The sequence below is a fragment of the Musca vetustissima genome, unplaced genomic scaffold, assembly GCF_032173495.1.
Source record: "Musca vetustissima isolate MV318-11 ecotype Yass unplaced genomic scaffold, APGP_CSIRO_Mvet_v1 utg7558, whole genome shotgun sequence".
NCBI classification, from domain to species: Eukaryota; Metazoa; Arthropoda; class Insecta; order Diptera; family Muscidae; genus Musca; species Musca vetustissima.
This window is the reverse complement of record NW_026883613.1, coordinates 113,439-127,235: the sequence shown is the minus strand read 5'-3', so window position 1 is coordinate 127,235 and position 13,797 is coordinate 113,439. Positions and strand designations below refer to the sequence as shown.

The 13,797-nt window shown below is 34.3% G+C and overlaps 2 protein-coding genes across 2 annotated transcripts in view; one reads left to right on the top strand and one right to left on the bottom strand.

The window, feature by feature from the left end:
- LOC133330518 (ninjurin-A-like) lies at window positions 1-1,384 on the top strand. Its single transcript, XM_061538955.1, has 5 exons — window positions 1-54; window positions 502-547; window positions 603-683; window positions 749-996; window positions 1,224-1,384. Exons 1-5 carry the CDS (start codon window positions 1-3, stop codon window positions 1,380-1,382), a joined length of 588 nt encoding a protein of 195 aa, XP_061394939.1. The 3' UTR covers window positions 1,383-1,384.
- Window positions 1,385-3,546: 2,162 nt separating this feature from the next.
- Window positions 3,547-13,797, bottom strand: part of LOC133330526 (nocturnin) — a 28,345-nt gene continuing 18,094 nt past the window's right edge. The window contains exons 2-6 of the mRNA XM_061538963.1: window positions 8,253-8,485; window positions 5,546-5,611; window positions 4,519-4,640; window positions 3,789-4,442; window positions 3,547-3,720 (exon numbers count right to left, since the gene is read on the bottom strand). Coding sequence (XP_061394947.1) covers window positions 3,547-3,720; window positions 3,789-4,442; window positions 4,519-4,640; window positions 5,546-5,611; window positions 8,253-8,485 — 1,249 coding nt within the window. The remainder of the gene's footprint in view (window positions 3,721-3,788; window positions 4,443-4,518; window positions 4,641-5,545; window positions 5,612-8,252; window positions 8,486-13,797) is intronic.

Here is a 13,797-nt window from a genome sequence, read left to right as displayed (position 1 = left end):
ATGGAATTAAGTATTTCCACGGGCGTTGGTCAAAAAATGTGCTCCACAAATGAGGTATGTCTGACTACAAAAATAAAAGAAAATATCAGTGGAAATGTTTGCACACAAATAAGTTCCAGTTTGTAGAAATCAGTCAAAATGGCGCAGAATATGAGATTTACATTTCGAAAAAGACTAACTGACCTGCTTGGCTAGATTATTTCAAACGACGTCATGACATAAATTATAAAATTTAATCAGAACTTTGCAATTTAGAGGAAAGTGACAATGGTCTCAGATAAATATAAAGGTCATCCACCTGTTTCATCGTGCTAATTATTACAGATTTTTTTTTAAGTAATATATAAGATAGTATATATTTTATAATTGTCAAACGTCCGCCTATTTGTTCCAAACCAAAAACGAAAATAATTTGTTATCATTAAGTTTTATTGTTATCACTTAGTATTCACTTATTTCATATTCTTTTTTTACATTTCCTTCCCTTCTTTGTATTTAAAGGATATTGAAATGGAACATGTGCCATCACCAAATCGTGAAGTACAAGGTAAAACTCAAAATGAAATACTAAAGAATACGAATTCGATTTGTTCTTCCTTTAGAAAATTTACTTTCAGCCAATCCACAGCCACAACGATCCAAGAAACGTTCACCATGGAGTTGTTTTTATTGTTCCGCTGGTGGTAAGATTTTAATTTATATTCGTATATAATTTTGTTTGTTTTTAATTTTTATTTAACTATATCAGTTAAGGTCAGTGAAGATGCTTTGAAAGCTATCAAATCGAAAAAGGATAAAAAAGAAAATGCGAATGAGAATATAACCAAAACGGATTTTCACAATTATCAACAACGCAAAACCTATGGTCAGGGTATGATGGATTTGGCTCTGCTAACAGCAAATGTTAATCAATTGCGAACACTTTTGGACATGGAAACGAAACATCCATATTATGTGGCAAATGTGGTTTTCATATCGATAAGTATTTTCTTTCAAGTAAGTTGTAAGTGTGTATGGGTGTATAAGTAGTTGGTTGAGAATATATTTTTGCGACATTAAGTTGTAGTTGTTGATATTAAATAAAATTTCTTCTTTCAAGTATAATAAATAAATATTTTCTTTGGGAATTGGACTTTGTGAACCAAACCTCGTATTTATGATTTTCGAAACCCTTCTGAATATATTTTCAATTTGTTTATAAATGTATTTGTTTTTTTTTTCAGGTAATTGTTGGTGTCAGTCTCATTCTCAACAGCAGAGTCAATGTTAATCAGGAGACTGATGTCGCTGGTGCTTCAAGGGTTAATAATTTTACCTTTGCTTGTATTTTCATTATTACAATTGTTAATGTATTTCTTTCGGTCTTCTATGATATGAAATAGCAGAATAATGTAATTTATTTGTACAAAAATAATAAATTATTTGTGCATTTTAAATAATGATAGCTTCTTACATTTTTTATTAATATTTAAAAACATTCCATTGGCGCTACACCAGTTAGCCAAAAATGCAAATCAAACTGTAAAAGATTGGAATGACTTGAAGATTCAATATGCCGGAAAAGCTTAACATCATCAGCATACATTAGTATTTTTGAAAAGCGGATAACGGAAGGAAGGTTATGGATGTAGAGAATAAAAAGAAGAGGTCCTAAGTGTCTACCTTATGGAACCCCTGATAAGACAGTAATATTCCTGGATAATGAGTCATTAAGTAATACTTTCTGCGAACGACCTTCTAAGTAGGTGGATATCCAATTTAAGAATGTATTAGGAAATCCAATAAGACTAAGTTTATAAAGCAACAGTTTATGAACTACCGTATCAAATGCTTTGCTGAAATCGGTGTATATAACATCAGTCAGCAATTTTTTACTAAAACCTTGTGAACTGCATTAATGAATTCCAAAAGGTTTGTAGTTGTAGATCTGCAGAAAAGTATTGTTTTTTTTAACTTTTTAAAGAGCCTACTTTTAATATTACGCAGTCGCCTTAAAGAAGGTGTAAACTAGGCAGGACTTTGGTCAACAACATTTAGTCAAAGAACACATTTGGAAAAAGCACTGTTGAGTTCATTGTAGAAATTTGCAACACACGCGTCAATATGATTATTGAAAACGTAGGGTGATACTTGTCTTCAAGTTCTACAAGGGGTGAAACTCTGTTTAGAGAAATATTTAACGTGGGTGAAAATACTAAATCCAAAATCCGATCCTTAAAATTTAAGATATAATTAACTTGATACAAACATTTATCATATATTTTTTGTCCCAAAAAGTATCTAGTCCAGTATTATTATTTACCGCCGGAATGAAATCTAAATTTGTGTCACCTGCCACCCAAGAAACATTTGGAAGATTAAAATCACCCATGTAAATTAACAAAGATGTTTCAGAGAGTAAATCCGAGATGTAGCCTATTAAATCGGCATGTCTGTTATATATCTCAATATCCGAATTAGGAGGAATATAGGAACAAGATGTATAAGTAATAGTGCCAAGATACAATAGCTTTACGTAAATTAATTCAACATTACGGTTAGTTTCTAAATATACAAGTTCAGATGAAATTGGGTTGTGGACAGCAATCAAAACACCACCACCAATTTTGTCTAACCTGTCTTTTCTATAGACTTGAAAACTATCAGAAAAAAATTCAGTGTCTTTAATATCAGACTTAAGCCATGTTTCTGTGAACACAATCACTTATAATCAACATAAAAACGTTTTATGTATAGGCTTCTGAGCTTAGTATTTAAGCCCCTGACATTTTGATATAAAAAGACAAGCTATTAACAACTTAAATTATGAAAAATATCCCGGGGTTGTGATGAATCAAATTTATAGATTTTAGATTATAAGATTTAGATTATAACGACGAAATAACAATTTTCGTATATTACAAGAATATTTATCCATTTAATACTATTAAACAAAACCATTCTGTAGATCCACTATAGACAGAAGATCCGAGTGTTATGGTGTTACATTTGAAGAATTCTTTATATTTTATGGATTTCGCCCCACCATTAATAAAATTACATATTTATTGTTTTACATCTAATGTATTTTTATTTATGTTTTTGTTGTTTTTTTTAATAAAAAAATAAATCAAAGAAAACTACAAAACTACTTTCATTATTATTGCTATTAATATTAATGTTATTATTGTATGTCTGTATATATTATGCATGAATGTGATTTCATGTCAATTTTTTTTGTAAGTAAATTTTATGCTTATGCATTTTCCGTTTTCTTTCTTTAATTTTTGTTGTTGTAGTTGTTTTGTATCTAAGAGCTAATATCACAATTTGTTAAGAGTGAATCTGTTGATGTGTGTGTGTGTGTGTGTGTGATTGTATGTTAGGATGTAAAAGGGGCGTTCTTTAAAATCTATATTAATTAATTAAGTAAAATTCGTGTTTACATATTTAATGTAAACTTTTATGGGGGTATTGCTTCTTTTTGTTGTGTGTGGAAAACTTCAGGTTTTGTGTAAGTAGAGAAAACACATGGCTCAGAGGGTGTGAAGAAGATATCTAGGAGGTTCACTGTACTTTATTTTTTTCCTGTTGCGACTGCTGTTGTGCTGATGATTCCTGCGAGGAATCCAAAACCTCAAAGTCGCATATCAAAGAGAAATGATCTGAGGGATATTGGAAGCTGGGCGTACGATTCAAGCCGATTTCATCGCCTTGTGGGAATTCCAAACAGTTTTTAACCTAGAACATATAATGACAGAGTTATTTACTAACAATTCAAAATTCTTTAATGGAATGGTGGTTCTCACCTTCAACTGGTCCTTGGTATAGAAGACATAATCAATTGTGTGACACTCCTCACCATCTTCGCGTATCTTCCATGTCGTATAGGGTGGCTCATTTTGTATAGACTTCTGCACTTTATCACAACCGTTCATCGCCGGCATTGAGTCCTTGGTACTGGCATTATTACACTCATCGCTCTCGGCACGCATCTCAGCATAGGCACTGGCCAATTTCATAAATTCACAATTCAGTATTGTCTCGTAGACCGGTTCGGTGGGTTCAGCATTAAAATCACCGCACAATATTACAGCACGATCGCCAGCAAATTGTTTTACGAATCGAATCAAATCACGACCCTGTTCATTGCGTAATTTCGATAAGAGCGAACCATGACGAGCCTTTAAATGTGTAGTGCAGACGCACAGCTCACGGCCAGTTTGTTTGACAATCAAATTGACGGCAATGGCAACCTGATTACTTTGAACACGCCATACCTCCAGGATACGTGTATCGAAGTTACGCAATTCGAATTTATCACGTTTGAAGAAAATGGCACAACCATCGGGACCGTTGTTCTCTTCGATATACAAACATGGTGAATCAGGTTTGGGGAAGAATATGCCTTCGTAATTTTGTGTTCCCAAAATGGTTTGAAGAAATTTGAAATGATCGACTTCCTGTATATGTGAAGAGAAATTATAGTTTTAGAAATTTATAAATTGGGTATGTTGTTATTGGTTTTTCGGTAATTACCTGTAAACATAAAATATCGGGATTGTGCTGTAAAATTTCTTGTACTATAAGGTATTTGCGATTTTCCCATGTCAAAGCCTCTACGGGACAGCGAACAAAACCATCATTATTTTGGCCAAGGGCTGAAAGAGAAAAAAAGAGGAATTTAATTTGTAATTAATGAAAATACTGGAGGACATCTGTCGATGGTAAACCGATTATGACCAAATTAATAAATTTTCACACACAATATCCGAAGGGAATAGGCTATTTAGTGACCTGCTATGGCGATGATTGACGTCCAGAGGAAACGACTGAAAATCAAACTTGCTATGGTTGGCTTTTCGGAATGTGCAAGGAAAGTTTTATAGGGTTGTCTGGAACCCATACATTTATAATGAGAAACATATATAGATACAAGAATGGATATACCAACTAATATTTGAGAATTCTTTTAATTTGTGTGAAAAGAACTAACGGTGCTAACGTTCATAATGGAATCGATTCTTTATAAAATTTTATTATCTTCAATCATGGTATCAGGATAGAAGCACTCAATATGGATCCTATATGACCATTGTAGGACTTCTATAAATAAAATGTATTTATATCATTTATAAGACTTCTTGAATGAAAGACAGCTAAACGTCTTCTACTTTTAGAAGACCTCAGTAGACTAAAGGCCTTATATATCCATTCAGTAGATATAATACCTCATATGAGTCGATATGTAATAAAGTATCTTCCATATGATTTCATATAACACTTCACCTACTGTCCCTAACATTATTCTACACACTTTCCGAAGTATTTATTTTCATTCAATATATTTTTCGGAAACAAATAACCATTCATAAAAAAGAAACGCTCTTCCACAATAGACGCTTCGGCATACAACATTTCAAATTAATCCACCGCAACATATCTTTATGTAAGACAAATTTCGTATTCAAATTTTTGCAATAGCATCCGGTAAATGGCTGGGTTGACACACAAAGAAAGAGTCAATAATCGCCCAGTGAGGTTGAGCGAAGAAAGAATTACTTACTTTGTGACAAAAGATTCCATTGCAACAGACGAATATGATTTGGATCCGAAATTGGGGCACTGCAGACTGTAAAGAAAAAAAGGTGAGAAAAAAGAAATTAATATTTACAATTCAATACAATTGTTAATAAGATACAAATAATATTGCAATAGCAAAAATTGATTTACATTTGAAATATTGTGTAAGATCGGTTTGAAATTGTTAAGATTATATTGGAAAGAGACTATAAGACAATGACAGGGCAAGTTTTTTGTATTTAAAACAGTTAATTCTATATATATATACAAATCAAAAATGGTTTACAAAGAAATCTTTGGGTGGCGAATCATGGTTGTTCGCCGTTTAAGCTGGTGGGAGCCAGATTGTCATGGTGCACAATGCTTCTTATGGTCGTTTACCGAATTTCTCCGAAGACTTCAGGTGGAAAAAATTGTGGGATTTATCATCGTACGTTGCTCAAGCGGAAAAGTCGCCACATGACAAGTTTTGTCGAAAAAACAGGCGATTATTTGATGGAAAGTGCTTGTTTCACGAACAACTTCCGTTGGATTTTGTTCATCACACGGTCGATTGCTGTTTGTTTCGGGTTTATACCAAAAATCTACGATTCGTCGCCTGTAGCGATCTTATAAAAGTTCACAGAAGCACCACGATCGTAGTTATACCCTATAGTTGTATGTTGTCAGGGTATTATAGCTTTGTGCAGCCCCAAGAGTTTGTAACGCCGCGAAATATTGGTCCTAGACCCACCTTTAAGTATACCGATCGTCATATCTCGACTAGCTGAATCGATCTAGACATGTGTGTCCGTCCGTCTGTCCATTATAAATTGTAAACACGATACAGGCCACAGTTATGGACCAATCTTCACGAAATTTTGCATGTAGGATGGGTTCTGGCCAATGAAGACTCCTATTGTTTTTGGTAAATATCGGTTAATATTTAGGGGATGAAATGGACCAAATACTTACTTTTTCTCGGTTTTTCTGATCGCTCCCGAGGCCGCAATTATGGCCCAAATATCGCGAATTTTTACATGAATAAGCATGCCTGTTTTGATAAAGATCGGTCAAAATTTAGCAGGTCAAATGGACTCTGACTTTTGTGTGAGAAATGACAAAATTTGTATTCTATGGTGTATATATTTACTCCTGAAGGACATAGACCCGAGAAGTTGATAGTATATCCTAGAGGATTGGTTGACCTTTAAATTGATACCAATTATATTGTCGGATGTGCTCAGATATGGGAGTTATACATAATAAGGTAAATGTGACTATGTGCATAGTATTACTATTACTCCATTAGAGGACGGAAATGTCGCGCTGATCGCTTTGAAATTGTAAAGCAATTTCCGATTATGGTCAAGGACGACGCCTTTAGTTTTCGGTGAAGTTGAGATTTCATTCAGGGTGTGCAATGGTGCAATGGACGGAAAATTTTAATTTTGTCAGATTTGCTAGTCGCTCTAGAGGCAATTATTATATGCAGAAAATCACATATTTTACAAGGTGAAGGGGATGTGACCGAATACTTAGAGGGGCTGTTTAGATGATGATCGGTCAATATTCCGAGGGTCAAATCAACCAAAACCTAAAGTGATCAGTTTTTTTATTTTATAGCGTAAAAATTCACTTCATGAAAAAAATGGAAAATATGCCAGGATTAGAAAGTGGAGCTGTTGACCTATAATCGATCTAGGGGGTACAAATATCACGAAATATTGCCCAGTTTCAGAATATAGAACCACAGAAAGTTAGAGTTACGTGGTAGTTGTGTAGGGTATCATATGGTCGGCCCCGTCCGACTATACTGCTCCGCTCACTGGTTTATCAAATGTCATTCCTCGGTCCGTCTGTCTGTTTGATACGCACGATAACTCTCGAAGGCAGTAACCGATTTCATCCAAACTTTGTACAACGTAATATTTCTTCCAGTACGGGAATTTCGGTCCACTTCTTCTGGTGCCTCCCCAATTCGCCAATTTTAGGCGAATTGAATGTTCGATTTGAACCAACCTATTATCTTTGGCATGCCTAGATGAAGTCGAAATATGGGACAAAATTATCCACTCCTTCTGATACCAACGGGTGAAAATGGTCAAAATTTTCAATATTTAATCCAATATCTGGCCGAAGGTGGGACCCGTCGGCCCTCTCCTTCTGGTACCTCCCCCACAAAGGGTAAATATTTTAGAGACTTGTAATTTAATTTGAAACGAATTGAATAACCGATTAGAACCACATTAAATCCGAAACCTCATTGATAAAAAATATACCTAATATGAAGTAAATAATAAATCCTGTGTGTTATATCCAAGACCTCCGCAAGCCATAGGGTGGGAGTTTATATCTGGGCTATAATAAAAGTGGATCAATATTGATAATATTTAATATTTTTATTTAATTCGAACGCTTAAAACGCTTTTTCCCGAAACAGTTTTTTTACAAATGACGGGCACGATTGCTCAAAAACTTATAAACCAACCAAAATCCAAAACCTAATATCAGGGTGTACCGATATATGGGGGCTACCAAAACGTGAACCGTTTCAATATCAACAGTAGCAAAATGTAAAAATAGATACACAGACAGACATTGATAAGAATTAATAATGGGGTCTCCGGAGGATGTTTTAAATTACGAATTTGACCAATTTCATCGTTTAATCGATATCGACTTTTGTTTTTTTCTTTTTTTGTACTCACCACGTGATACTGAATTCAATTTCAAACAACGCAAACCATCCGTTAAATCCGATGAAATAATCGATGACATTGGCTTCAAAAAGTAACGACTCAATAGAGGCGGTTGATTGAGGCCACGCAAATGTTTGACATGTTGCAACAATTCCGATGTGCTGAGACCCTTCGGTATATCTAGACCATCATCCTGTGAATCGACATTATTGATTTTGGGCGCCGAATTGAATGAGCCCATTCTGAAAGGAGAACAAATAAAAAGTGTTAGAATCGATCGATTTTTAAGGAAGCATTTGAATTTGCAAATGCAAATAACGGCTGGCAGGCATTCAAAATTTTTCTTATTGGGAAGAAGAAATCAATGCAAAAAAAAAAAAAACGAAAAAAAACGAAAACAAGATCACAAACATTTTTCAAAATAAACAAAACTGACAAACATCTTCAAATGCAAATCAGGCAATTTTTTTGGACGTTTATCTGGGTACTCACAGTGTTGGATTTTTAAAGAAAATTTTACGAATATATACAGCTATTATGAATAGGGTGTGACTGTGGCGACTGGAACCCAAATTTGTTGTAGTTGACATTTCACTGAAATTACACACAGATACACACACACACCTTTGAGATTAAGATTGTACCTTTATTTATGAGAAGTCTAGCGACTGAGCGATAAGAAACACCTTTCGAAACTATGAATGCTTGCTTGCCTGAGTATCACTCAATGGAATTGTTCTAACAAATGCCGGGCATGCTTCAGCATTGTTAGGGTTTTATTCATTGTTATCAAATTGTTGGAAATGCTACAATCCGCCGAATACGTAAACGATGAAATTAGCTGGGACCGAAGTTTTCATACAGTGACCGGCAAATGTATTTTCTCAAATGATTTTCATAAATATTTGGATGAATATTTTCCATTTTTATGCTTTGTGGGTTTAATTAGCTGGTCGATATATGGTGATCCGTATACTAAAATTTGAAGGATCAATATATCGTGACGTTACAAACTCTTGAGGGCACGAATTTCTTAATAGAAATTTCTTAAGACATGGCTAAATCGGTATAGAATTTTATGCTGATCAAGAAAATATATAGAGTTGATATAGCTCAGTGTATTTCATTGACGATATATGGAGCGATGTGTGGGTGCGTGTTACTAATATGAGTTTATTTGCATGTATCGTAGAAATAAATGTATTTGCGGTTTATTGCAATTGTTATCGATATCGGAAGTAATGCAAATCAAAGCAAAAAATATAGCGGATTTTTATACGCTTCAAATTACAACAATTAGCTCTAGTACTCACACAATCTCCCGCAGCAGCATTCAATTAGAATTTCAATTAAAATTTAACACTTCTAAAACAAAATACAATTATTAATTATATTAATAATCAGATAATGGCTTGACAGATGTGCCTCAGCTGTTTTCCTCTGTTTTTTACTTTATCGCTACGTCTGCTAGTAAACACACTCGTAGCAAGTTTTGAAATGGAATAATTGTGGGATATAATGACATCTAGGTCTGGCGTCGCCTCTACTCGTTTACTTTCGGAATGAATGAACTCAACAGTAGAATTAATACGCGGAATGATTCATTTATCAGAATAAATAAATACAAAAAATAATAAATCGTGTCCAAATTAAAATATAAGCATTGTTGTTGTTCAATATGGATCACATGTACACTATGATCGTAATAAATTCTATCTTGTATTTTTGGTTTTGGCGTAGGAAATTTTGAATTTGTGATATTCAACAGCAGTGACAGTTTACAAAATAACATTAGGTATATATATATATATATATATATAACTTCTAAAACGTTTGACGCGACATTTATTGTGGGGAACGTTTGCGGCACTTTCTTGTTGTTTGCTTTGAATATGAAACGACATTTAAAATTATATTTTTTGCTTGTGCGAACGTGCACTTGTGTTAATTTATTAAAAGATTTAAGTTAATTTGGATGTATGTCTGTCGCTAAATAACGTCACAAATGTGCAATGATGCACAAGGTATTGTGATTCCGATTCAGATTATGACGTATGGAATTACTGGAATTATTATATTTGAATGCGAGCATGAGCAATTTAAAACCAGTGAGCGGAGCAGTATAGTCGGACGGGGCCGACCATACGATACCCTACACCACTACCACGGAACTCAAATTTTCTGCGGATGTTTATTCGGAGCCTGGGCAATATTTCGTGATATTGGCATCCTCTTGCCCGATTAGAGGTAAACAGCACCTTTTCCTCACACTGACATATTTTCCTAATATTACGAGTATTCAGTACAGCTATTGTCCAGATTCCCTTCACCGTGGGTTGTGTTGTGATGTTCGGCTTTCATTTGTGGTCTATATATCGACTCGAAAAAAACACAAAAAATTAAGTTTTCGGTCCACTTCATTCCAAAATTATTGTCTGATCATCACCGAAAATTATAGGCGTTGTCCTTGACCATAACTGGAACCTTATGGAACATTTCAATGCGATCAGCGCTATAGTTCCGCGCTCTAGAGTGATAATGGGTTACTAAATAATATAAGGTACCAATGGATAGGGTTGAGATCCTGAAATTTTGATTAAATTAAATTGAAAATTCAAACTTAAAGTACGAAAAGTACTAAATGGTACGAAATATGCTACAATTTGGATTTATGTGAACGGATAGGGCTGGGATCTTGAAATTTATTATTAAAATTACTGTTGGAGTGTGGTGAACGGATAGAGCTGGAATCCTTAAATGTGGACTAAAGGTTATTATTGAAGAACATGACTGGGGTAGTTTTGGAAATTCGTACTTATGGGTACGAAAAGCACAAAATTTGGTACAAATTGGACATTGGTGAACGGGTAGAATTCGAATCCCGAAAGTTGCAACTTAAAGCGAATTTACATATAACATTTAATCATGATTAAAGGCTGAATCAGGGTTTATTTTCTTAATCAGGCTGAATTTACCATGATTTACCACACAAATTTTAATCATCGTGCAGCAGGATTTATTTTAAATCATGATCGAAATCATGGTACTACTGAGATGCAACGCGGGTTTTGTACGAAAAAATACAACTCTCTCACAATGTACCAAAATTTGCAACTGTTTTTACATGCCGTTTGTTTTTAAATTTAACGGCTGACAAATACAAAAAGACAGATCAAAGGAAAATAAAAATTAATTATAGAATTTTTGTTTTTAGGTGTTTTTTTACTTTCCAAACGATCACAGTATTACAAAAACATTTCCATTGTGGTAATTCTTCTATTCTTTTTCAATTTGCAAACAAATATTTTTGGCGCAAATTAATAATTTTGTATGTATACTAACAAACATCAGCTGTTCGGCATTTAGATCATGATTAAGGGTATGTGTAAACAATTAAGGTGTATTTCTGGATTTCGTTAATCGAGTCGATTTAAAATCGTATATGTAAATGTACTTTTAGGTTACTGTGGGGGTGTAGGTTTGATAAAGTTTGGAATATGGGTACGAAAAGTACAGAATGGTACCAAATCTGGTACAATTTGGTTTTTGATGAACAGGCAGAGCTGGAATTCTTAAATTTTGACATACGATTACTATTTGAAGTAAGGATTGAGGTATATTTGGAAATTCGTAAGTACGAAAAGTACTAAATTTGGACTTTGGTGGAATTAAGATTACTGTTGGAGAGTACGATTGATGTAGTTTTAGAAATTCTTACTTATAAGTATGATGGTACTATATTTGAAACCATTTGTATTTGGTTGGATCCTGCGATTTGGAATTTAGATTACTGTTGAAGTGTAGTATTTAGCTATAGAGAAACTCAAATTGATTTGTACGAATAGTAAATATAATAGCAAATGCACTAAATTTCGATTTCGGCATCGGTATCACATTATATGCATAGAATCACATTTTATGTCGATTTATGCATGTCCGTCTGTCTGTCCATGTTAAATTGTAAACAAAGTACAGGTCGCATTTATGATCCGAATTCGATGAAATTTGGCATACGTCACATATTTGGCCCAAGGACGAACCCTATTGAAATTGGGAAAAAATCTGTTCAAATTTAAATATAGTTCCCATATATATTTTAGTCCGATTTTAGGTAATAGTGCACCACTATCCCCCTCCCTATATATCCTTCGATTTACACGAATTAGGCACAGCGGGCTGAATTACGTCTAGAACGATGTGTGTTAAACATCGTGAAAACCGGTTCCGATTTAGATATAGCTCCCATATATAACTTCGTCCGATTTAATGTAAATGGTGTACCAAAGTCCCCATATATCTTTCGACTTGCACGAAATTTTGCATGTGGTACTTTACTACTTTCCTTACTGGTTTAAATCTGTTTAATGGAAGTAAGAGAGATTTCGGAAAATAATGCTTATGTGTATGAAGAGTACTAAATCGCAAACTATAGTACAACAAATTTACAGTATTTACGATACCATATGAAATATTTTTTGTATTCCCTTTCCGCATACGAAGTAGCGGGCACTTTGCTAGTACTATATTATATAATCACTATGTTCAGAAAATGCGCCTAAGATCACCAGAATACCTATAAATGTGCTGGACCCAAAGATCGATCAATATTTACAAAATAACGATTAATAGGAGGTTCAATTATGTGGGGACTATCCTAAAACTTGATTCAATATAATAGTTTGAGGGAATTTTTTGCCCAATCCAAAATGTTATGTTGGAAAAAAAGAAGTCCATTATTTTTTTATGAACTATTGGACTTTATTTAACATGCTTCGGAATGTCCAAATATATACCGTTTTGTTGTATGATTTGTTGTCATTTTAAAGGTAACTTCATAATGCCTCTCTCATAGAAGTCCTGCGCTCTATTTGCAAAAAAAAACTCTAGTAGTCGATTTTCACAAGCCTCTCTAGATACAAATTGTTTTATCATCTAGGAAATTTTGCAATGCAAGAAAAAGATGATAATCGCATGGTGCCAAGTCCAGACTGTGTTGCGAATGTATTAAAACACACCAATCAAGCTCCCTAAGTTTCTGGCGAGACACTCTGGATGGGTGTGGCCTAGCGTTGTCCTTGTGGAACACGAAACCTCTACTGTTGGCCAATTCTGGACGTTTCTGTTCAATTGCTATCTTCAAACGGCCCAGTTGTTGACAATAGAGATCAGAATTTAGCGTTTGGAAGCAACTTCCACCAAATGCATAGCAGAACCTTTTCCTTGCCGTTAGTCCTGGTTTGGTTTGAGGTGCTTTACTACTCTTTGACCAAAGATCGTATGTGATCCATTTCTCATCTCCAGTCACCATCCGTTTAAGAAATGGGTCTATCTCATTCCGTTTTGCCAAGGCTTCGCAGATGGAAATTCGATACATCCTATTTTATTTTCTGTTAATTGGTGTGGTATCCAAGCATCGAGCTTCTTTTTGAATCCAGTTTTGTGTAAATGGTTTAAAACTGTTTTATGGTCGATTTTTAGTCAACTTCGATTATTTCTCCGATTTTATTGAAATTTTCGACGACCGGCTTAATGGATTTCTTTTTTCCCAACGTAA